At 61.1% G+C, this 22,257-nt stretch overlaps 3 protein-coding genes across 5 annotated transcripts; 1 reads left to right on the top strand and 2 right to left on the bottom strand.

Annotated features, from left to right (window-relative positions):
• The first annotated feature begins 101 nt into the window (after positions 1–101).
• On the top strand, positions 102–2,374 carry PTPRCAP (protein tyrosine phosphatase receptor type C associated protein). Its single transcript, XM_081155686.1, has 2 exons — positions 102–189; positions 1,328–2,374. The coding sequence occupies exons 1-2, from the start codon at positions 187–189 to the stop codon at positions 1,940–1,942; spliced, it is 618 nt and encodes a 205-aa protein (XP_081011812.1). The 5' UTR covers positions 102–186; the 3' UTR covers positions 1,943–2,374.
• Positions 2,375–2,485: 111 nt separating this feature from the next.
• On the bottom strand, positions 2,486–8,849 carry RPS6KB2 (ribosomal protein S6 kinase B2). 3 transcript variants are annotated; one of them, XM_081155681.1, is made up of 15 exons: positions 8,684–8,849; positions 8,326–8,366; positions 8,109–8,229; positions 7,775–7,843; positions 6,285–6,432; positions 5,158–5,215; positions 4,962–5,062; positions 4,768–4,858; positions 4,593–4,683; positions 4,369–4,476; positions 3,747–3,809; positions 3,563–3,640; positions 3,367–3,474; positions 3,153–3,265; positions 2,486–2,901 (listed from the first exon to the last, which is right to left on the bottom strand). In XM_081155681.1, the coding sequence occupies exons 1-15, from the start codon at positions 8,759–8,761 to the stop codon at positions 2,712–2,714; spliced, it is 1,458 nt and encodes a 485-aa protein (XP_081011807.1). In that variant the 5' UTR covers positions 8,762–8,849; the 3' UTR covers positions 2,486–2,711. The 3 variants fall into 3 exon arrangements, with proteins under 3 accessions (XP_081011807.1, XP_081011809.1, XP_081011808.1); XM_081155683.1 differs by having other exon boundaries at positions 3,393–3,474; XM_081155682.1 differs by having other exon boundaries at positions 3,367–3,471.
• A 1,073-nt stretch (positions 8,850–9,922) lies between these two features.
• CARNS1 (carnosine synthase 1) lies at positions 9,923–19,461 on the bottom strand. Its single transcript, XM_081153381.1, has 10 exons — positions 19,407–19,461; positions 19,002–19,030; positions 17,475–17,748; positions 16,751–16,840; positions 16,016–16,503; positions 15,606–15,780; positions 15,429–15,514; positions 14,245–14,476; positions 13,866–14,149; positions 9,923–12,190 (listed from the first exon to the last, which is right to left on the bottom strand). The coding sequence occupies exons 2-10, from the start codon at positions 19,002–19,004 to the stop codon at positions 10,955–10,957; spliced, it is 2,868 nt and encodes a 955-aa protein (XP_081009507.1). The 5' UTR covers positions 19,005–19,030; positions 19,407–19,461; the 3' UTR covers positions 9,923–10,954.
• Between the last annotated feature and the right edge of the window lie 2,796 nt (positions 19,462–22,257).

The raw sequence follows: 22,257 nt of genomic DNA, 5'->3' as shown, positions 1-22,257 counted from the left end.
AGGTCACGGGGGTCCCTAGAGGCCCAAGGTCCCCCAGGGGCCTGTGGCAGGGAGGGCTGGGTGGGGTGTCATGGGCAGGAAACGGAAGCATCAACCCCTAGCTGCAGTCGAGCGCAAGAGCTCACTTCTCATTCTTCACGGCTGGAGCTGGAGGTGGGCACTCAGCGCTGAGAGGCCTGTGGACCCATGGTGAGCGTGGAGCCCACTGGGTCCTTGGGGGGGGGGGGGTGACAGGAGGTCAGAGCTGGAATGTCTAGGCCTGGGAGTTAAGGAAGGATTCTGGGGCCAAAAGCAACCAGTCCCGGCAGAGGACAGAGAGCACAGCCGGGACAGATGTGGGGCAGAAGAGGGGCCTTTCTCTCACCGCACCTCAGAGCTGGGCCTCCCTGGGACTCAGGTTGTGGCCCAGACTCCCTTTAAGACCCCCAGAGACCCTCCCCCACTCTGCTGGTGAGCATCCCTGAAGCCTGCCTGGGAGGGGAGTCTTGCTTGTACCTCGGCACCCCTCCCCCCCCCACCTGCCTTGTTCCAACCGCAGGTTTCCTCTGGCAGCTGCACCCGCCTCCCCCAGCCCGTGGCCCCCAGAGACAAGAAAGCTAAACTGAACGGAAATGCTGCAGCTGGGGCAGTCCCGAGGGCCTGGGGGCAAGAGTCGTCTCAGGGACCCCCTTCCTGGGACCTGGCAGAGAGGACAGTAAACAGTTGCCTTGAGACCGGTTCCTCCAACCCAGGCCTCAGGAAGAGCCAACCCCAACCCCAACCTTGCAGGCTCCTTTCCATCCCCACCCCTACCCCCGCGGACAGTCCTGAGAGTCAATATTTATTGAACACCAACTGTGTGTCAGGAATTGCTTAGGTGCTTGAACCAGAAAGATCCCTGTCTTTCTGCAGCTGATTCTGGTGGGGCAGATAAGACAAGAAACTTAATAAATGCAGCCTTACCCACTGGGCTAGGAGTGGGGGTGGGTAGTGAAGCAGGGCTGGGCTGGGCTGCAGGGAGGAGATCAGGGTATTGATCCAGGTCACTGAGGTACCCGGAGCTAAGGTGAACAGGAGAGCCATGTGGCGGGGAGGAAGGGCGGAGGGAATGGAACATTCCGGGCAGAGTTCCCCTCTGACCCCCCCGAGTCGGGCATATAATGTGCAGTGGGAGAGAGGGAGGCGGATAGATCTCACAGGGTAAGGGCCTTGTTGGCCAAGTAAGGACCTGAGCTTTTCTGCTTGACTGTCCCCATTTTGCCCAAAAGGCAACCAAGGACCCAATCACCCAGCATGCCCATGTCCTGGCCCCCAGCCAGGGTGACGAGCCCTGCCTCTCTCCCCACAGGACCTGCCCTGTACCCTAGGGCTTGGGACGCTGCTGGCCCTGCCAGGGGTCCTGGGCTCTGGTGGTGGTGCCAAGGACAGTGGGGGCTCCAGCTCTGCCACTGTGATCCTGCTGCTGCTGCTCCTCCTACTGCTGGTCACTGGCCTGGCCCTGGCCTGGCACCGTCTCAGCCGCGACTCAGGAGGCTACTACCACCCGGTCCGCCTGGGCGCTGCGCTGTGGGGCCGCACCCGCCGTTTGCTCTGGGCCAGCCCACCAGGCCGCTGGCTCCAGGCCCGGGCTGAGCTAGGGTCGCCAGATGAGGGCCCAGAGGGGCAGGAGGACGAGCAGGATGAGGAAGACCACAGCCTTGATGGCGGCCGGGAGACCAAACCCCAGGGAAAGGAGCCGCAGTGTGGAGAACAGCTCAGCCCACAGCAGGGCCCACAGCCCGCACAGGAAGCGCACGACGGTGACACTGAAGGGAGCCTGGGCCTCAGCTCCCAGGGGCCGGAGGGCTCAGCAGGCAGTGCTGAGGCCCTGCTGAGCGACCTGCATGCCTTTGCTGGCAGCGCAGCCTGGGACGACAGCGCTGGGGCAGCTGGGGGCAAGGGCCTCCATGTCACTGCACTGTAGGGGCCAGCCCTGGGGGCATCCCTGTCACTGTGCCTCTGCTTCCCCAGCTGCCATGACCGGACACTGCCTGCCCTGGACCCCACTATCACCCCCGCCCCCACATGGAGAGCCTCAGACTGTCACTCGGCTCCCCAGTTTTGTCCCCAAAGCTGTGCATCCCTGCCTCCTCCAGGAAGGCCACCCATTCCCAGGGGCATTGAGCAGCCTCTGAAATAAAATCCCTCCAGCCCTGGCAGGTGTAGCTCAGTTGGCTGGGCATCGTCCTACGCACCAGGAGGTTGCTGGTTTGATTTCTGGTCATGCCCAGGTTGTGGGCTTGACGCCCGGTATGGGGTGTGCAGGAGACAGCGCATCCATGTTACACTCTCACATCAATGTTTCTCTCTTCTCCCTTCCTTTCTCTAAAAATTAATAAACTATTTTTAAAAATTCCTCCAGTTCTGTGGTCCTGTAGTGACCCTTCTGTCCCTAAGCAGGGGCTCCTCTGACACGATCTTGCCCACTCCTACCCCCAGACGGCCAAAGGAAGAACAAGGTCAGTGCCATGATTTGATACTTTAATTCTGCAAGGGCACAGCTCAGCTATGGGAGGCCCCTCCAATGGCAGCCATGTGCAGCCAGCCCTTCCTGCTGATGATTCAGGGGCACAGCCACTCCCAACACACACCCTCACACACATTCCTGTACCCCAAGATGCCCCCAGGGTCCTGCTGCCCTGGCGGCCTGTGGGGAGGAGCCTCAACAGCTGTCTTCATCCCTGCCCACACTCCTAGCGCCCAGGGCGCCCACGGCCCCTCTTGGACTTCTTAGTCCCCGAGGGGGGTCGGATGGGGAGGGGGACAGTGCACGACGGTGGTGGTGGTGGCGGCGGTGGCAGGAGAGGAGGTAGAGGGGGCTCCATGGGCTCTGGTGGGCCGGGGCTGGGCCGGAACCCCTCAAAGGGTGAGAACTTCAGGGGGCTGTAGGGGGAACCAAGGCAGTCAGAGCCTCCTGGCACCAGGGCAGGAGTCTGACTTCCCCACGTGCCTGGGTGCACAGGCTGAGGGCAAGTGCCCACCCAGGCAGCCCCTGCTACAAGGGGTCCCTGCGGTAGATGGGAAACAGGCTAATGCTGGTTAAGAGACTCAGCCAAGGCAGCCTGGGTTGATGGCAGACCCACAGCTAGACCTGCCTCCTACCCCAGCTATAGGCTCCCCTCTGCCCCGAGTACCTGATAGGGGTCCGGGGGCTGCTGTTGAGGCGCCTGGGGGAGCGCAGCTTGGGCTGGAAGGAGAAGCCCTCCTTGATGCTGTCCAGGACGGAGGGCGCCACGTATGTGAAGCCCTGGGGGGCAGAGGCAGCGCAGGGCAATGCTCAGCATTTACCGGTCCTTGGCTACAAAGCCCACCAGTGTCCCCAGAACCCGCAGGCCCCCCAAACCGCACCAGGAAGGCCTGGTCAGCGCTCTCACTGAGGGCTGTGTCATCTGGACTGTCCACTGGCGTCTGCCGCGTGAAGTGGGTGTCAAACTGGCTCACATCCTCCTCGGACTGCTGTGGGCAGACCCGAGTGGGGAAGGGTCAAGGGGTGTCCAAGCCGGGGTCCTCCACCCACCACTGGGCCAATGGGACCACCACTCACCAGACAGGGCCTGAAAGGGGGGTCCACACGACGGGCCAGGAGATCATCCCAATTAACGTGCCGAAAAAAGGGGTGCCTCTGTGGGTAGAGCACCCCCACACATGCCAACAGTTCACCCCCTTGGCTCCCTCTGGTACTCTCTCTGCCCTACGGCCCCACCCTCTCGTGGTGGCTCCAGACCCACCTGCACATCAGCAGCGTCCCCTGGGCCACCCCCAATCCGTTGGCTGGGATTCCTCTTCAGGAACTGTAGGATAGGGCAAAGGGTGAGGGTCTGGGACAGAGGTACTGCTCACATGTCCCCATGCTCCCAGGGGCTCGCCGGGGTGAGGGGAGAGGGGAGAGATGTGGAAGGAGAAGACCTCTGGAGTATGACCTCCACCTACGGACACTCTCAGACTTCCAAGGTTTGGTCCAATGCCCCCTTCTCCATAAAGCCTTCGCAAAGGCATGTGGTTGCCGGCATCGCCCCAGGGTGCTTTAGTGGGGACCCAACTCCCAATCTGCCTGAGGCCTCCCCCTCTCTACACCCCTGATCACCTTTTTAATGGAAGTGCGGCCAGCTCATCACGAATGGTGCAGATTACAGCTCAGACCAGGGACTTGCCATGGTCAGCAGCTGCTCTGCGTCAGAGCTAAGCCCCAAGCTCAATGTCTGGGACCGCAAAGCCAGTGCCTTTCCAACCCAAAGGCACACTGCACAGGCCACCATGGCTCTGGCTCCCCACAGCCCAGAGGCACTCAGGAACCCATGCTGGGCCTGGGAAATGAGATGGAGGCTGGGCCAAGCGCAGGGGGGAGCCCACCTTTTTGACGAGGTCCCGGGCATCCGGGGTGAGGTAGGGGGGCAGCACCAGCTTCCCTTTCATGATCTTGTCCATAGTTTTCTTCCGATTCTCTGCAGTGAAGGGTGGCTGGAGGAGGAGGACCGTGAGAGGAGCCTTGTGGGCCTCGCTCCGGGCCCCACCCCTGCCCAGGAGAGGGACCTGCTCTTGCCCCCACTCCCGCCCTCCAAGGAGGCTGGACTTGCCGATCCAGTGAGCATGTCGTACATCAGGGCCCCCAGGCTCCACCAGTCCACCGCCCGGTTGTGGCCGCTGCGCACCAGAATCTCAGGGGCCCTGGGAGCCGGGTGGAACCATCAGTTGGGCCAGGCCCTTCCAGGCTGTCCTCCTGACCCCCAGGCCCAGCCAGCTGTCCCTTACATGTACTCGATGGTACCACAGAAGGTGTGAGTGACAACACCCTCATGAATCGACTCCTTGCAGAGTCCGAAGTCTGTCAGTTTGATGTGGCCTGAGGAAGAATGTCAGGCGGGAGGTCAGGGCCCTGGACACCCCCAGGGCCCCTCAGCCCTCCCCGCAGGTTCCCACTGGTAGATACGACTGCGCACGCGCACCCTGGCTGTTGAGCATGATGTTCTCGGGCTTGAGGTCCCGGTAGATGATGCCCTGGGAGTGGAGGTGGCCCAGGGCCAATGTGATCTCCGCCAGGTAGAAACTGCAGAGACAGAGCAGGGTGAAGCAACAGCGAAGTGGGGAAGGCAGGCCCTGGGGATCCCTGCAGCCCCCGGGAGAGGCAGAAGCAACACCCACCAGGCCGTGTCTTCCAGGAAGATGCCCTCTCGTTCCAAGTGCGTGAAGAGCTCACCGCCTGCGACACAAACACGTCAGCAGCTGTGTGCTGGGAAGAAGCTCCTTGCTCTCCAAGTTTTGGTTTCTTCTTAGGGGAGTAGGGCCCATAATTCCCGCCCTACCTGCCTCACAGAGCTGCCGTGGGGGTTCAATTCAATTCAGCAAACATCTACCGACGCCTACTCGGTGCCTGGCCCTGTGCTGGGTGAAGCTGGGGACACAGAGATAAAGAGACCCAGCCATTGGCCTCAGGACACTCAGTCTAACGGGAGACAGACATACCAGACTGAGGCGACAGCTCCAAGAGCTTAACCCCAAAATATCTCACAGAGGAGACTAAGGGGGACAAAATGAATCCCAAAGCGGGGCAGGAAGGCCGCGGTAGCAGCGGGACTTAGAGGGGCGCTGAAACAGGGCCCCCAGGATGGAGCTCGCAGGGCTCATCTGGTTCAGATGGGTAGGAGGGAAAAGCAGGCCTGGACTGCTCCATGGCCAACAGGAGGCCCAAGGAGAGGCCAGGCCGGGGAGGCCAGGCTTTACCCACGCAGTTCAGGAAGCCATCAGTTCTGAGAAGCGTTGGGAACAGTGCCAGGCTGAGACAACGACCCTGGGAGCTAGTGGGGGACACTAGGAGGGGTGAGCCGGAGTCAGACAAAACTGTGCCTCCCCTCCCCCTGAGAGTGGAAGGGATGGAGGACATGGCAGAGAATGACCCAGCTGGGTCTGGGACCTGACTGGATGCAGGACACACAGGAGAAAGGAACAGGACATGAAGGGACAGTGGAAATGGACAAAACAACCCTCTAGACTTCTAAACAAACTCCCACCATTCCCATCCACCCCCAACACAGGTGAGGGACACAGTAGGCTCTGGGCAGATGTTTGCTGAATGAATGAAGAATAAATGAATGAATGAATGAATGAATGAATGAATGAATGGATGAAGGGATGGACAGACAGACTGATGGATGGGGATGGGGCCCCCCAGCCGGTCCACACACCGTATCTCTCCAGACTTCCCCCAGGGCCCCAGCCTTCCTGTGCTGGCTCCTTGGCCCTGCCCATGCCCTTGCTGGGCCCCCTCATACCACTGAGGCACTCGAGGATGAGGTAGAGTTTGCCACCAGTCTGGAAGGCATAGGCCAGTTCCACAATGAAGGGGTGCTTCACTGACTCCAGAATATTCCGCTCAGCCCGTGTGTGCGCCGTGTCCTTGGCGTTGCGCACAATTTTAGCCTGGAGAGGCAGGGATCAGTTAGAAGATGGGCACTCGGGGCTCCTTCAGTCCCTCCAGCCATTATCCTTCAGCCACCCTCTACCACTCCATTGTATTTCTCCCTGAATCTGTTGCTATCGGCAATCATCCTTGGCAGGGACTGGTTTGCCCTCTGGTAGTGTTTCTTGGCTGCGACACTACTAACGTCTTGGGCAGATAATTCCTTGGTGTGGGGCCTGCCTTGTGCACTGAAGGATATTTAGCAGCATCCCTGGCCTCTACCCATGGATTCCAGTAGCACCCCTCTCTAGTCATGACTCTAAAATGTATTCAGGCATTACCAAATGTCCCCTAGAGGCAAGACTGCCCGCGGTTGAGAATTACTGCAAAAACAACATATAGTCATGTGCTGCACAGTGACATTTCAGTCAACAACGAAGCACATATGACGTGGTCCCACAGATTATAATGGAGCTAAAAATTCCTATCTCCTAGTGATGAGGCAAAGCCCCAGCACAATGCATTCCTGGCATGTTTGTGGTGATGCTGGCATAAACACACCGGCTGTGCAGCCAGTTGTATAAAAGTATAGTATCATCCAGCTGGCGTGGCTCACTGGTTGAGCGTGGACCTATGAACCAGGAGGTCGCGATTCAATCCCCAGTCAGGGGGTTTCAGGCTCAATCCCCAGTAGGGGGCGTGCAGGAGGCAGCCGATCAATGATTCTCATCATTGATGTTTCTATCTCTCTCCCTCTCCCTTCCTCTCTTTGAAACCAATAAAAACATATTTTTTAAAAAAGTATAGTACCTACAATTATGCGGAATACATAATACTTGTGAACGATAATAAAAGACTATGCTACTGACTTATGCACGTGCTATACTATACTTTTTAATCTCTATTTTAGAGTGTGCTCTTTCTACTTATAAGAAAGTTTCCTGTACAACAGTGTGTCCTGCTACACTGGCCACAGCCTCGCACATCTGGCTTACAACACCTCCGTATTGCATCACTTTCTCTTATGCTTGATTTAATCTTGTGCTTTTTGTATAGTAATGTGCTGTACAGGCTTGTAGCCCAGGAGCAACAGGCTCTGCCATCTAGCCTCTGTGTGCGGTAGGTGAGACCATCTAAGTTTGTGTAAGTACACACTGATGTTCGCACAATGAGACTGCCTAACAACACACTGCTCAGAGTGTATGCCCTCATTAAGCACGCACGACTGTAATCACAACTGACAACAGAGCAGCAAGTGCCCAAGACAGGGACCATCTCTTCCATCGTGTTCACTGCTGTCTTCCCAAAACCTAGTGTAGTGCATCGGGGATGGCAGATTTGTTGGCTGAACAAATAACTCACCTTTCTCAGGACTTTCATGGCATATATTTTGCCCAGGTTGGTGCCCTGCACCTTTCTCACCTGGAATACCTGTAGGGCAGGGAAGACAGGATCAACTTCCCTCTCCACACCCTGCCTTCAAAAGGCCCCGCCCTGAAGCACTGGGACCAAGAGGCTGATGCCCACCTAAGGGTGGGGCAGTAAAGATTTCAAGTCTGATTCTGAGCGGATTTGCCCTTCCCTCCTTTGTGTTTCTACCTCGGAGTTCTGCCGAAGGCTCTCCGGATTTGCAAGCCTAGCTTGTTTTGAGAACCCTTTGCTGCGAGGCCACTGAGGAAGGAGGGAGGGCCAGTACCTTGCCATAGCCCCCTTTGCCCAGCACACGCAGCAGCTCAAAGCAGTGGGGCCCAATGCGCTCGGGGCCGGGGTTCACACTGGTCTCTGTCAGCTCCACCTCCTCATACTGCCCCACAGGCCTGTGGACACAGGGAGTCAGTGGGGGCGAGGACCCAAGCTCCCCAGGTGCCCTTTCCCAGCCCATTCCCTCCTCCCCCAACGCGACCGTCACTCACTCCAGGCCAGCCGCCCTCAACTCGGCAAGGGGACACACGTCCTGTGAGAAACCGAGGGGTAAGAGGCAAGGGAGGTGCCACGGTCCCTCCCCCACCAGCTGGGAGAGGCGGGTGTCAGGAACGGGAGCTGGCAGGTGATGGGCCACGACCGGGGAGGAGAGGACCAGGGCAGACAAGGAAGGATCAGGGGGAGGGGGAGGGTCCTGGGAGGCAGGGCGGGGTGACGGTAGGGTAGGAGCTGCATAGGGGCCGGGGCCTGAGAAAGATCGGGGTCTGCAGGACCGGAGCCCACTCTGGCTGGGGGGAGCCGAGGTGATGGGACCGGCTCTGGGATCGAGCGGCGCCCGGGAGAACTCACCGCGGGGCTGAACTCGGGCTCGCCCTCGCCCTCGCTGCCTTCCTCCGTCTCCAGGTCCAGGTCAAACACTGCCGCCATGGCCGCGCGGGCCGCGGGGGCCCCTCGGCGCGTACCGGGCCCGCCGTGAGTGACAGCCGGGGCCCGGGCCTTGACGTAATCACTCCGCGACGGCGGCCGCGCGCGCCGATTACGCAAGAGGCAGCGCCCTCCCGGAAGCCGGCTTAGCCAAACGAGGAGGAAATATGGCGCCTGTCGCAAGGCCTCTCGGGAATTGTAGTTCCCGCGTGCCGGGGCGCCCAAACCTGCGGAACCCTCTTAGTCGAAACCCTCAGTAGTCCCAGCAGAGCTCCCAAGGAGCAACCCCGGGCCAGGGCCGCCTGGGAGGCGTCCATCTTGGCTCTTAGAGTCTGAATGGGGCAGAGCCGGACGCGCATACAGATATGAACGTAAATGCAATTCCCAGCCCTGATGAGCCTTTCGCTGCCAGGCTGGCTGGGTGGCGATTGGACAGGTCACGTCTCCCCTCTGTGCCGCCCCCCCCCCCGTGAAAGGGAGGCGGCTGCATCAGTGTCTCCCTGAGGTGCCTCCGTGTTCGGGGACCCTGCAGAGCATTCACTGGGTGACCGCTCCGTGCCCAGCTCACCCCCAGGCTTTGCTGCCGGGTTCCTGCCAGAAGGGACTCGTGTCTCATTCATCCACCTGTGTGGATGACTTGTGTTGGAATTCGCTCCGTTGCCAATTAAGCACATTTAGTAATCCAGCTACCTGGTACAGAATAGGAGCTTAATAAAACTTCGTTAGAAGAATGAATGAATGAATGAATGAATGAATGAATGAATGAATGAATGAACACACGAAACCTGGTCTGTGACTTTAGATTCGGGCAGGGATTCTTGTTGGATGGGGCTCTGTGGGGGTGAATTCAGGCCAGATGAGGCCTTAGGTGAGTAGGTATAAATTCAGATGGACAGACCTCAGGAGTCTCCGGACCGGAGGAGGCTTATCTGGTTGGATGTGGCCCTCTGGTTGTAATTCCATCCTCAGGAGGCCCCAAGTTTGAGTCCTGGTGTGGGTGCCCCTGGCGGGCTCCCACAGAAGGTCAACCCAAAGCCTGGTCAGTGTGGTGGTTATCCTTAGCTCTGGATGCTACAGTTATCCCCCGCCACCTCTCACTCCTCCCTTCCCCCATCTAGCTGAGCCTGAGGTTTTGTTCAAGTCGCAAGAACCTATTCCAGACTGGACATTTCAGTAGTCCTTAGACCTTTATTTGGAGAGGGATGCTTGTGGAGCTGTTCCCAGCTCCTATGCTGAGCAGAGATAGGAGTTCTTAAAGCAGCCTCCCCTGAATTAGGAAGGGACTGTAGACTCTCCTTTGCCAATGCTAGTTAGGTGTACACGAGGCCAAAGCACCTAAGCTTGGTGGAGAAGACACATGGTGCATGAGAGGGGAGGCGTTCACATATGTCAGGGCCACATACGAATGAGGGCTGGGAGGTGAGCAAGGCCTAGAAGCTGAGTGGGCATGTAAGACTTAGTAAAAGCAGGAACCTAGACCCTACATCTTGTCCCTCGACATTCCATCCACTGTGATATGACCTTCAGGCAATGTTTTTTCCTTTTTGAGCCCATTTTCTCATCTGTGGAATGGGGCAATCATGTCTACCTGGAGGGGAGATGGTAACTGCTGACCTCAGGTCACCTGTTTCTACTGCTCACGTCAAATGAGGCAGGTGGGGCACTGCCAGAAGTTGTCAGCAGGCTCTAGAACTGTCCTGGAATTTGTTAAAAGAGGGGGTAAGAGGACAGGGCATTTAGTCTCAGGTTTTCTTGGAATTTGTCCAAAGCCATATCTCCTCCTGTATGCAGATGGAAGAGAGAGATGCTTGGAGGGGTGGGTAGGATGGGCTGGGTTTGGGCCCACTCCCACCTCCCTGGGTGTGGGGTGGTGTGTGTGCGCGCATGAGCCCGCAGCAGTCATCACTTCTCCATGGCTAGAGTCCTGGGGCAGCTGTGGTTTGGACTGGGGCCTTTGGGAAGGCAAGAGGGCCCTATAGCCCCCCAGTTACTTTCTTTTCTTTCTTTTGTGGCCCTTAAGCCCAGGAGGCCTTGGTGTCAAAATGGCCCTGCCACTCTGGAACAGACCTGAGGCCTGGGAGTGGACTAGGCCAGGGCTGGGCAGGGCTATGGGAAGAGAGGCAGGGAGAGTATCAGGAAGCTGAGGGCACCACAGCACCCGCTCCAGCACTTTGCCCCTGCCCCCTGGCCCCAGTGCTATTTGAAGTGGGACAGGAAGTGGGCAACGGGGTACTGGGGCCCATCGATGCCCAGGCCCTGGCAGAGCCCCAGCAGGCGGAGACGGGCTTCGGCTGAACTGGGCCCAGCACAGGCCACACTGCAGTAGGGCTCCTCATACTGGCCAGGCAGCCGGGCCTCCTCTAAAGATGCAAACTGATTGAAGCGCAGAAGGCCCTGGTCGTGAAGAGCCTGCAGAGCCTCTTGGCTGGCAGTGGAACTCAGCACCTGCAAGTGCTGAGACAGTAGGCCAGTGACACCCACCAGGTGGCCATTGGCCCGTGGGTGGGCAGGCAAGGCAGGTCGCAGGCCGCAGGACACCATAGCAGCAGCCAGCAGCAGGTCCACACCATAGAGCTCCAGGATCCAGTCTCGAAGGTAGAAGCCGCCCATGCGAGGGTTGATCTCGATGAGCCGAGGCCCAGCCCGGGTCAGCTTGAGCTCCACATTGAAGACCCCATCCAGCAGCCCACAGCCCAGGCAACAGCGGAAGGCCGCCTGCACCAGCTGCGCCTCCTGCTCCGGAACCAGCCCAGTGGGCATGCAGGCTGCCGTCTCAGTGAAGCCAGGCAGCCGCGTGGGGCCATTATCAGAGACAAAGGCAGCCAGCAGTCTCCCACCAAACATCACCAGGTCCACATCGTGCTCAGTGCCCTCAATGAACTCCATCAGCAGCATGGAGTTGCCCCAGCCCAGCCCAATGCCAGGGTGATCGGCCTCACCCTGCAGGTCATGGGCGATCCGTGAAAAGTGCTGGTGACACTGCGATGCATCCTCTACCAGCCGCACGCCCACTGCGCCCGCTCCAAACTCCAGCTTCATGACACCTGGCAGGGGCACCTGGCGGACAGCCCTCTGCACGTCGGCCTCACTCTCCAGTGGGCAGCAAGGCACAGCATAGAGGGAGGGTGAAGGCCAAGGAGGACCTTGGCGGTGCAACAGGTGCAGATGGGTGTGGCTCTTCTGCTTGGCCAGGCGCATGGCAGCTGGGGGGCTGCAGGGCAGACCCAGCTCCTGGCACAGCAAGGCCGTGAGCACCAGGCAGTCATCCCAGTAGGAGAAGCAGCCATCTAGCTGCAGGCCACGCGTCCGCACCAGCTCTGCCAGCAGCCGTGCATTCTCTTCATCCTTCCGGTGCTCCGTCACATCAAAGTGGATGAAGGTTTGTACCAACTGGGATGCAAAGTGGTTGGGGTCTGAATCCACCAGGTGCAGCTGCAGAAACCACAGGAAGGCAACACACTCAGACCAGCCAGTGCTGTTCGCTGGGGAAACGGGATGGGGCCTAGAAGATGGCCTTGGCCCTCAAGGGAGACCGGTTCACCAACATTAGGTGCTCAAAAAATATTTGTTGGTGATTGAGTAAATGGGAGGTGCAGAGGTGGGACACAACCCAGCCTGGAGGGGAGAGAAGGCATCCTAGAAGAGGCAGTGCTTCAGCAGGGAGCTGAATGAGAGCCAGCCAGAGGAAAGACAGCTGCAGGAGGGAGAGGGCAGAGGGGTGGAGTGAGGGCATGTGGGTTCATTCCCACAGGCACCCTTACTCTGGCCAGGGCTTGTAGGGAAACCACCAGGGTTGGGGCTTGGGACAGGTGGCCTGGTGTCTTTGGGCATCATGTTCTTGGTCATCATTTATCCAATGTGTTCTGACACTGGAAGGCACCCACAGAAGAATCCAGTGGGGCCCCACACTTCCCCCCGCTGGGGGAACAGACACAAAGCAGCTCCTACCCAGGGCGGAGGCAGCCCCTGAAGAGGGCAGGGAGGGTGGCTGTCTGCACGGTCACACTTGGCAGCGTGAGGAGTGAAGAGACATTCCAGGTGAACGCAGTGTGCAAGGCAGGGAACGAAGAGGTATAAGAATGGCTGGGGGCGGGGTGGGTGCCAAGGGGGCGGGAGAGGGGAGAGGAGGCCACCGTGGGAGATTGGGGCCGCGAAGGGCCTAGACATTTGGCCTCCGTTTTTTATCTGTTCGATGGGAATAAGACTGTCTACTCTGCCTGCACGGTTCCAGATTCTGTAACAAGGCCATTGCTGTGGACTTGATTCGGGATCTGTAGGCTGCTCCCCAGCGCCGTCCGAGTGCCCCCAGGAATTCGGTCTCAAATGCAGCGCCTGCCCTTTCTGCAGGATAGGGTCAGGCTTCTCGGCCTGGCCTTCAAAGCCCGGGCTCTGGCACTAACCTTGAATGCCTCCCCCGCGCCCCCGGCCTGTCTGCCCTGGGCTCCGCCTAGAACCGGCGGCGCAGACTTGGGCTCAACACCCAGCCTGGACCCGGGCGGGCGCGGCCCCTGCGCCGGGGATGCAGCGCCCCCGCGAGACCGCCCGCAGGCACCGCCCCCAGCGGTGCTGGCCCCGCCCCCACCACGCAGACCCCCGGCGGGAGCCCGGCTCCGCCCCGCGCCCCGCGCCCCGCCCACCTGGAGCCCGCCCCGCGCCCCGCCCCACCCACCTGGAGCCCGTCCCGAGCCCCGCGCCCCGCCCACCTGGAGCCTGTCCCGCGCCCCGCACCGCCCACCTGGAGCCCGCCCCGAGCCCCGAGCCCCGCCCACCTGGAGCCCGCCCCGCGCCCCGCACCACCCACCTGGAGCCCGTCCCGAGCCCCGCGCCCCGCCCACCTGGAGCCTGTCCCGCGCCCCGCGCCGCCCACCTGGAGCCCGCCCCGAGCCCCGAGCCCCGCCCACCTGGAGCCCGCCCCGCGCCCCGCACCGCCCACCTGGAGCCCGCCCCGAGCCCCGAGCCCCGCCCACCTGGAGCCCGCCCCGAGCCCCGAGCCCCGCCCATCTGGAGCCCGCCCCGCGCCCGCACCGCCCACCTGGAGCCCGTCCCGAGCCCCGCGCCCCGCCCACCTGGAGCCCGCCCCGAGCCCCGAGCCCCGCGCCCCGCCCACCTGGAGCCCGTAGTCGCGCGCCGCCTCCCACACGAACTTCTTGCTGACGCCGCCCCCGCCGACCACCAGCAGCCGCTTGCCCTCCATCAGGCAGCGCGCGGAGCGCCGCAGCATGGTTTCCACGAGCGGCGCGGCTGCCGCCGTCTCCTCGGTCGCCGTCCCCGAGCGCGGGGCCGCCCAGAGCCCCTCGAGCGCGCCGCACGCCTCCAGGCACAGGCCGCTGTTCAGCTCCAGAGCCACCGGGAGGAGCGCGCCGCCCGCCACCGTCAGCGCGAAGTCCACGCCTGGGCCGGGCGGGGGGCGCGGGTTCAGCGCGGACCGGCCGCGGGCCTTGCCGCCCCCGAGGCCCCCAGCCTCTGCCCGGGCCGCCGGCACTCACCGAGGAAGTCAGTGCGGGCCAGACGCCCGCCGCGCTGCTCAGCGCTCAGACCGGCCTCCAGGGCCTGCACGGCGGCCAGCGCGGCCTCAGCCGCCGCCTTGACGCTCCGCCGCACGGCCGCCACCTGTGCCGCCTCGCCCAGGCCGCACTGGGCCAGTACCGCCTCCAGCGTCCGCGGCAGAGAGTTCTGGTGCCGCAGAGGCCGGTCCCTACGGCCCACCGCGCACACCACCTGGGCAGGGTGCGGCTCAGGGGACTGGCCCAGGAGTCCTCCCAGGACTACCCCCACCCCCACCCCGAGCATGCACACCTCCCCCTGTGCCAAGACCCAAGCCAGACCCCTCTGGGCATCCAAGAAGCCCTGTTCTCCAAGGTGACTTACACGGCGCAAAATACCTCCGCAGCCACTGCCCACCTGGTCCCTAGACCCCTGGGGGATTCTACCCAGGTTTCCAGTCCCAGCGGGGGTCTCTGCTTCCTGAGGGTCCAAGCAAGCTGGCTCCTAGCTCCTGCAGCCCTGAGGGCCTGTGCCACCCTGGTCTGCCCCAGCCCAGGAACTCCCTGAGGACGGGACTGAGCCTCTCCCTCTCAGCTTGGCCCAGAGCTGTATACCCAGGAGGATCTCCAAGCCTTCCTGAGCTCCCCAGCTTGGAGGCCCCTCCTAAAGAGCTACAGGCAGTGGAGGTTTGTCAGGGACCCTGGTCAGCCTCTTCTGTGGCAAGAGCTCCCCGGGACCTGGGCCCCAGCATGGGGTATGGCTCAAGGCTCTTGATGTGGGAGGGGTGCAGGAAGGGTTGAAGGGGAGGAGAAAAGGGCCAGGCCCAGGAGTCCTCCCAGAGACAACCAAATCCCCCTCAAAGATTCTGTCCTCTTGCCCTGGCCAGTGTGACTTGGTTGGAGCTTTGTTCTGTACAGCAAAAGGTGGAGGGTTCATTTCCAGGTCAGGGCACATACCCAGGTTGCAGATGCGATCCCCAGTTGGGGCGCATGCAAGAGGCAACTGGTCCATGTTTCTCTCCCTTCCTCTCTCAAATCAATAAAAACATATTAAAATGTTATTAAAAAATAAAAATCAACTAAAAATATATTTTTAAAAGATTCTGTCTTCTCTCTGCCCAGGGGCCCTCATCAGTGAGACTGGGGTTTGGCAGCAGGGTCATGACCTAAACCTGGCTCACGCTTACCTTGCTCAGCAGGGGCCTGTCACACTGTGTCCGACACACCACAGCACAGATCCGCATAGCCAGCTCAGGCCCTGGTGGGGGGTTTCCTGGGGGAAGACCTTGAGGCCTGAGCCCAGCACAGGGCAGCCAGGAGGCAGAGTCAAGCTCCCACCCCTGGCCGGCTCAGGTGGCTCTCACCTGGGAAGGGCAGCCGGGCAGGTAGGCACACCGCCTCCACGAGGACACTCTCCTCCTCCTCTAGTTTCTCCAGCAATGCCACCACTGTGTCTGCCACTGGGCCCACCTCCGCTCGTGGGTGCAGACGCAGGGCCTGCCGCCCCCGCCAGCGCCAGCTGCTGAGCTTGATGGCCACCTGCAACAACAGGCAGGGGAAGGGGCTTCCTCACCACCCCAGGTACCTGTGGGATGAGATGTCATACCATAGGAGCCAATGAGTAAACTGAGGTAAGAAGGCAGGGATTGCCATAGAGAGATGAGGCAGCAGCAGGGCACAAAGTTGGGGGTAATTCTCAGCAGGACTTGGTAAACCATCCATGGGTGCCATCCTGCTGGCATCTGCCCAGACCTCTGGGGCAGGAGCCTGTTACCTGCAGGGCATCACCCAGGGCCTGAGAGCGCAGAAAGGCCCCTACTTCCTCCTTCACCAGTGCCTCCTGGCCCTCTTTGCCACTCAGCTCCACCAGCCGGAGTCCCGGGCTGACATCCCCTCCCCGAAGCAGTGTGGACGGCTTGTAGGTGAAAGCCAGGGTAGCTGGCACAGCCACACCACTCTGCTGGGCCAGCAAATGCCTTGTCAGCAGCCGGTCCTCCAGCAGCCGGGCCAGCTCCTCTGAGGCTCCTGTAGGGCAGGTGAGGTCGCGAGCGAGCTCAGCTGCTTCCCTACCCTGGCCAGGCCCGGGTCCCAGGCCCACCAGGAAGTAGGTGGCTTGGCGCTGGGGGACAAAGTCATCCAGGAATGTCAGGCCCCCAGAGTAGAAGCTCACTGCCTTGGAGACTAGCAGGGCCCCCTCTCCTGGCCGATCTGGTGCTGGGACCTTCGTCAGCCAAGCAGGGGACAGGCAAAGAAGCATGTTTCCTGTGGGCAGACGGGGGAGTTGTTGGCCAGGGAAGACTTCATGCCCCCATGCCCTCCTTTTCCAGCCCGGGCCCCTGGGCAGTGGGGGCAGCTGCTCCCAGAAACCACCCCGACTTTGAGCATGGCAGCTGGTCCCCTGGAATGCAGGCAGTTGCCAGGGTCGCAGGGTATTTTGGGATGTGGCTGGGCCAAGGCATGGCTGCCCTTTCTGTAGGACGGGGGTGGGGGAACTTGGGCACACACTCACCCGGACTCTGGACCCCCCCCTCCAGCAGCACAGACAGAAAGGTGCTGGGGGATCCCAGAATGCACAAGGTCACCTCTGCCCCAGGGCAGCCTCGAGGGGAGAAAACGTGGCCAAGGTCACCAGAGGTTCCCCTGGACTCTCTGCCCACCTCTCTTGACCCCCATGGCCCTTCTGGGTATAGATGAGGAGAGTCAAGGGGACAGAGGGGAAGCTAGAGGGGGAAGAGGAAGCTGCTGACCGTCCCCACCCTGTGAAGCTGTGTCCCCTCTCTCTGCAGCTGGTCTCAAGGCACTGGAGGCTGGGCGACTGGGGTTCTAGCCTGAGCTCTGCCACTGACTTTCTGGCGCCTTGGCCCCTGTGCAGTGGGAGGAGGAGCCTCTGCACCTGTTTCCCAGTCTGTACAACGCAGCCGGGCTGTGATTCCTTGTGTATTCTAGATCTTTGGTGGCCACCCGATACGTAAAATAGGTAAAGCAGGAGAGGAGTCTTGGGTCCCAGCTGCTATAGAATCTGTGCTCCACAGAACATGGGTTGCGAATTCGGGGCTGGATCTTCTGGGGGTGGAGGGAAGCCTGGGTCTCTGACCTGGCTGGTGCCAGAGGACCATGGAAACAATGCCTGACTGAAGCTGACTTGCTCACCAGGCTTCAGACCCAGCCAGAGCCTGGGAGAAGGGGCACCTCCCTCATCCCAGGGGTTCCCCCTCCGTGGAGCCCTTGGGCACCTGTGCGGGGCACCTGACTGCGGTCCTGGGTCTCCGGAAGGCCAGCTTGCTGCAGACAGCTCTGCAGGAGGCTGTAGTAGTAGGCAGTCCAGGCCCGGGCCTCTGCCCCTTCGGGGGAGCCCTTGCAGTCCAGGCCCACGTCGAGGCGCCAGGAGCCAGGGAAGGAGTCTGGGGGCAGCAGGCCAGAGCCTCCTCCCCATGGGCCCTCCTCTTCCTCCAGGTCCTTGGAGCCCAGGGGGCCGTCCCACTTGGGACCCAGCAGATCCAAGGAGAGCTGGGGGTGGGGTGGGGTGGGGCAGAAGTGGCAAGTGTTGGGCAGAGTGAGCAAGGGGCACATTCAGTCACCCGAGAGTATAAGCCCCACTCTGCTAACCCTGCGGGGCAGACCCTGTCCCGAGAACCACGTGAGGATGAGGGCAGACTGGGGAATGAAGGCATGAAGGCCGGGAACTTGTAGGCGGGAGTGCTTTGTGGACTGTATGTGCCCTGCCTGGCCGGAGGGTGCAGGCTGGGCCACTGCGCCCCCTCCGTACCAGGGTCTGCCCTGGCCTGGTTCACAGGGGCAGAGATTTTTGTCTGTTTTGTTCTTCAAGGCAGCCCTGGCACCTAAAACAGCGCCTGGCACACGGTAGCTGCTCAGTAATTATTTGTTGACAGAATCAATGAACGGGATAGCCTAGGAATCACTCCCGGGCTGCTGCTTTTTTCTCTCCGGCCTCAGTGACCCATCTGCCATCACGGAGTTCTGCTGAGACCTGAATCTGCAGCTGAACCTGTTCCTTGTCATCCCCAGGCCAGCCTTGAAGACCTACTGTGTGCCAGCCCTGTGCTAGGCATGGGTAGAGGAGAGGCTGGTGCCCTTCCTTTCAGATGTTCTGCCTCCTGGAAATGCTTTCTTTGGATGGAATCTCACATCCCGACCCTCTGAATCTGGCCGACTCCCACATGGGGTTGTTCAGCGGCTTAGTGTGAACACAAGTGGGACTCTCCTCCAGGGAACCAGCTGGGCCGCCTTGGACAAGTCATGAGGTTTCTTTGAGTTTTGTGGGTGCTGGGTGCCTGCCCTGTCCCACCCTTGGGTGCTGATGAACCTTGGACCAAAAGCATCACCTCGGTCACTGGGGGACAGAGTGCTGCATGAGGCCAGGAGGGCAGAGGTCTGGGCCTCAGCCCTGGGCTTGAGTCCCGGCTCACCAGTGCCAAACTCTGAGCCTTGTCCCCTTCCTTAGAAGGCGAACTCCCTGAGAGCCCAGACTGGGTTCACTGCCACGTCCCCAAACCTAGAATGCTGCCAGGTACATAGTAGGTGCTCAATAAATGTTGCAGCATGAATGAATGCCAAAGGAGACCAACAGTGCCCACCTCCCAGGGCCCATGGGGGGAGACAGAGTGCCTGAGGCTCAGTCGGGTCACACAGAGTGGGGAGCCAGGGGGGGCATGAGCTTCTGGGTGCCAGAGGCTGCCCTCTGGGCTCTCTCTCTGGTGGGAGACTTGAGCATTTGGGGGGAGGGACCAGAGGACACTCACCATCTCACAGGTGGAGAGAGGCTGAGAGGCTGATGGCAGAAACCAGGGGGAGAGAAAAGAGGGAGTCAGGGTAGCGGGGTGTCTCCCCCACGGCCCAGCCCCTGAGACTGTGGGGACGGATGGGTGGACGCTGAGTGCTTCCCTCTGTCCTGCCAGGAGGTGCCCAAGGCTGCCCCACCCCCACCCCAAGGAGGCCGAAGGATTTTTGCCGCCCTGACCCAGGGGCCCCGCCGCCGAGCTCCCCCCTCGCCCAGGGAGGCGCTCGGCCCGTCCGGCGGGGGCGCGCGGCTCCCCGCGTGGGTACGTGGGCAGGTGGTGCGGGTCCCGCCGGGGGACGCGGGCGCCCGCAGCCCCGCCCGCAGCTCCCCTCCCTGGCCTCCCCGGGCGCGGGCAGAGCCGGGGTACCTGGTGGGTGCGGAGGCTCGGCGGGACGGCGGCGGCGGGGCCCGGGCGGCGCTGGGCGAGGGCGCAGAGGCGACACGCGCGGGGCCGAGGCGCGCGCTTCATATAGCAGCGCCCGGGGCGCGCCCAGGCCGGGGCCACGCCAGCCGCGCAGGACCCGCCCCGCCCCGCCCCGCCGCTCCGCCCGGCCCGCCACCCCCCGGGAACCCGGGCAAACGGGGGTCGCGGGGCTGGGAGGACGCCCGACCTGAAAGAGGCAGGGCGCCCGGAGGACCAGGGAGAGACAGACAGAGGGGCGGGCGGGATCCTCAGGGCGCAGCCAGGGACCCGTGGGCAGGGATCGCCGCGACGGTCGCAGACACCGGGCTGTGGAAAAGGCAAGCCCGAGGACGGGGAGGGAGAGAACGTCCCCCAGTGGAAGAGCTGGGAAGAGGGGGCGCGGGGGAGGGAGAGCAGAGCCCACGGAGGCTGGCTCTAGGGCTGCCTGGGGGTGGGGTGGCCAGGAGAGCCCTGGGGCACACTGGCCCGAGCTCTGTCCCTGGACGGTGTCCTGAGCCCGCAGCTGTCTGTCCCAGCCGTGTGCGCTCTGTCCTATGGCAGACTTTCCCAGGAAGACCCTCCTGGCCACGGGCCCCTGTGCGTTGGGTCCTCTCCTAACAGCTCCCAGCCCCCACCAGAGTAGTGCCACTCAGTAAGATGCCCCCACAAGGGCACCTTCTGCCCTACAGGGGGCCAGGAGGGTAGGGGTTGGCCAGGCTGGGGGAGTGTCAGTGGGTCTGAGCACGGGAAGGGGATTGTCTACAGGATCTGTCCTGCCCATCCACACCCAGGTCAGTGGGACACCCACAGTGTCCCTAAGACACACATCCTTACACCCAGGTGCACCCACAGAAGCACACCCCAGAGATCTGGCTCACAGTCACAATTCACTCCAAGAAACACACCCAGAGTCTCACATCCTCTACTCACCTGTGAGTGTGTCACACCAGGTGGGTCCCAATCCTAGTTCCAGCGTGGGACCTGGCACCTCCCCTTTCTGGTCTGAACCCCATTTTCCTCCTGCCTAAAACGGGCCAGTTCCTACCTCGCAGGGCTGTGAGGATTGTTCCAATTCCTTCACTTCACCTCCCCAAACTCTAGAGACCCCCTGGCTGCCCCTGAGAGCCTCGTGGGCTGGGAGAGCACTAAGGGGCCTGTGGCACTTGGAAGGACAGAGGTGGCAGTTTGGGGTCCTTTCTACAACTGCATACAGGGCCGCCTGTGAGGACCCACCCCTGCTACCACTGGGGGGACTCAGAGGGGAGAAGTGACTTATGCAGGGTCCCCCAGCCCAGTCCACATTCCCCACAGCTCTCCAGGGCTGGCTACTGGGGGGGAGGACCTTGCTCCAGGTCCGCACACCAGGTTCCTGGAAGGAGGTGCCATGGCAGCGGGAGTGGGGCACTAAGCCATCGAAGAGCATGAGCTTTGACACTTAGTAAGTATCAAAAACCCAAAATTCCACTGAGTACATTTTAAAGACCTTGTGGGCTTTACTCAGTGACTCACAAATGGGGCAGCACCCAATCCAGCAGATAGGAAGGGGCTCTGAGGAGCTGTGCAAAATGGAAGACTTTACGGCCAGAGGGGAGTGGCAGCGAGGAAGCTTACCAGGAGAAAAAGTGGCTGGTTAGTGCAAGGTTGGTTAGTTCACTCCTTTAGTGGGTGGCAGGGGTCTAACTAGTGCTGACCAGGTGATTCCTGTTCCTGACTGACATGTTTACAATTCCATTTCTGGGAGAGCTGAAGCCATAATTAAGTCTTGGTTTGGTGACAATGTGTGGCTTAGCATAAGGGACTTCATGTGGGGCCTGTTGTCTGTTTTTAACACAAGCTCTGCGGCATCTGCAGACTTTCCTCGCCCCCAGTGGGGGCTACGAGGATGCATCCATCCCGCAGGCTTGGCTAGGCCAGGGGCGTCAGGCGGAAAGCAAGCGCTCAGTAGCAGCGACAGCTAGCATTTCTTGCGCTTGTCCCAGACACAGTGAAGAGGGCCTTTGTGTCGCATCTTCACTTAACCCTGTGAGGTAGCAGCTATGATTCTCTGCCTTTTACAGATGGGGAAAGTGAAGCTCAGAGAGGTGGTGTTACTTGCCCAGGGTCACACGGCTGGTGAGTGGGGGAGCTGGGCTCTTCCCTCGGCCAGAGCGCGTGCACCCATGCTTGGAGAGCGGTATGGTTCTGTGCCCACTCTCAGGCTGCCCTGGTTAGGCACCAGCTGTGGTGGCATTTGCCTTGTGGGTACAGGGACAATCAGGGTCGAGCAGCTGCAGCTCAGGCCCAGGGCTCTGGGATTTGGGGCAAGCAGGCTGGCAGGGTGGTTCTGCTCTGTCTTTGCCAAGAGAACCTACTTGGAGGTCACCAGAGGCTGAGCTGAGCCAGGTCAGATAGGGGTGGGGAGAGGAGAGACAATGCTAACTGAACGGTAATCGTGATAATGAGATTGTAGAGCGCTCCCTGGGCTAGAGTGGGAGCAGTTATTACCCCATTATCTTTAGGAGAAAACTGAGGCTCACTCTCTGAGCAGAAACTTTGCAGAGTCCAAGTCTGATTTCTCAGAGCCTGGGACAGTTCGCGCATGGGAGAACCTCTGCGGTGGGTAGCGGATGGAGACCACGGGCCCTCACCCCGCCAAGGCAGGATTCATTTGCCCTTCTACTGTTTTGCCTGCCTCCTACTGCTGTCTCCTGAGCTGATCAACGTACATCGCTGGGTGCCATCCCAGCCTCAGTCCCCACAGGCTGAGTGCTCAGGGGCATGGCTCTCCTTCTCTGAGCCCCTTTGCAGCCAGGTTCACCGAGTACAGTTTACGGGC

This window comes from Miniopterus schreibersii (assembly GCF_964146895.1).
Source record: "Miniopterus schreibersii genome assembly, chromosome: 12".
Lineage (NCBI taxonomy): Eukaryota > Metazoa > Chordata > Mammalia > Chiroptera > Miniopteridae > Miniopterus > Miniopterus schreibersii.
Note: the sequence above shows the minus strand (reverse complement) of the source record. Positions and strands in the feature narration are given on the sequence as shown.

Excerpts from the sequence above, each read along its gene's own strand:
- CARNS1 (XM_081153381.1), bottom strand. Across the intron at positions 16,504-16,750 it reads GGGGGGGGTCCAGAGTCCGG|GAAACATGCTTCTTTGCCTG; the intron begins GTGAGTGTGTGC and ends GTCTGCCCACAG. Across the intron at positions 15,781-16,015 it reads CCCTGGGTGATGCCCTGCAG|GTGGCCATCAAGCTCAGCAG; the intron begins GTAACAGGCTCC and ends CTGTTGTTGCAG.
- RPS6KB2 (XM_081155681.1), bottom strand. The coding sequence starts at position 8,761 with ATGGCGGCAGTGTTTGACCTGGACCTGGAGACGGAGGAAGGCAGCGAG. Across the intron at positions 4,859-4,961 it reads CATCATGCTCAACAGCCAGG|GCCACATCAAACTGACAGAC; the intron begins GTGCGCGTGCGC and ends ATTCTTCCTCAG. Across the intron at positions 3,475-3,562 it reads CCCCTTTCAGGCCCTGTCTG|CAGTCCGAGGAGGATGTGAG; the intron begins GTGAGTGGTGGT and ends GTCTGCCCACAG.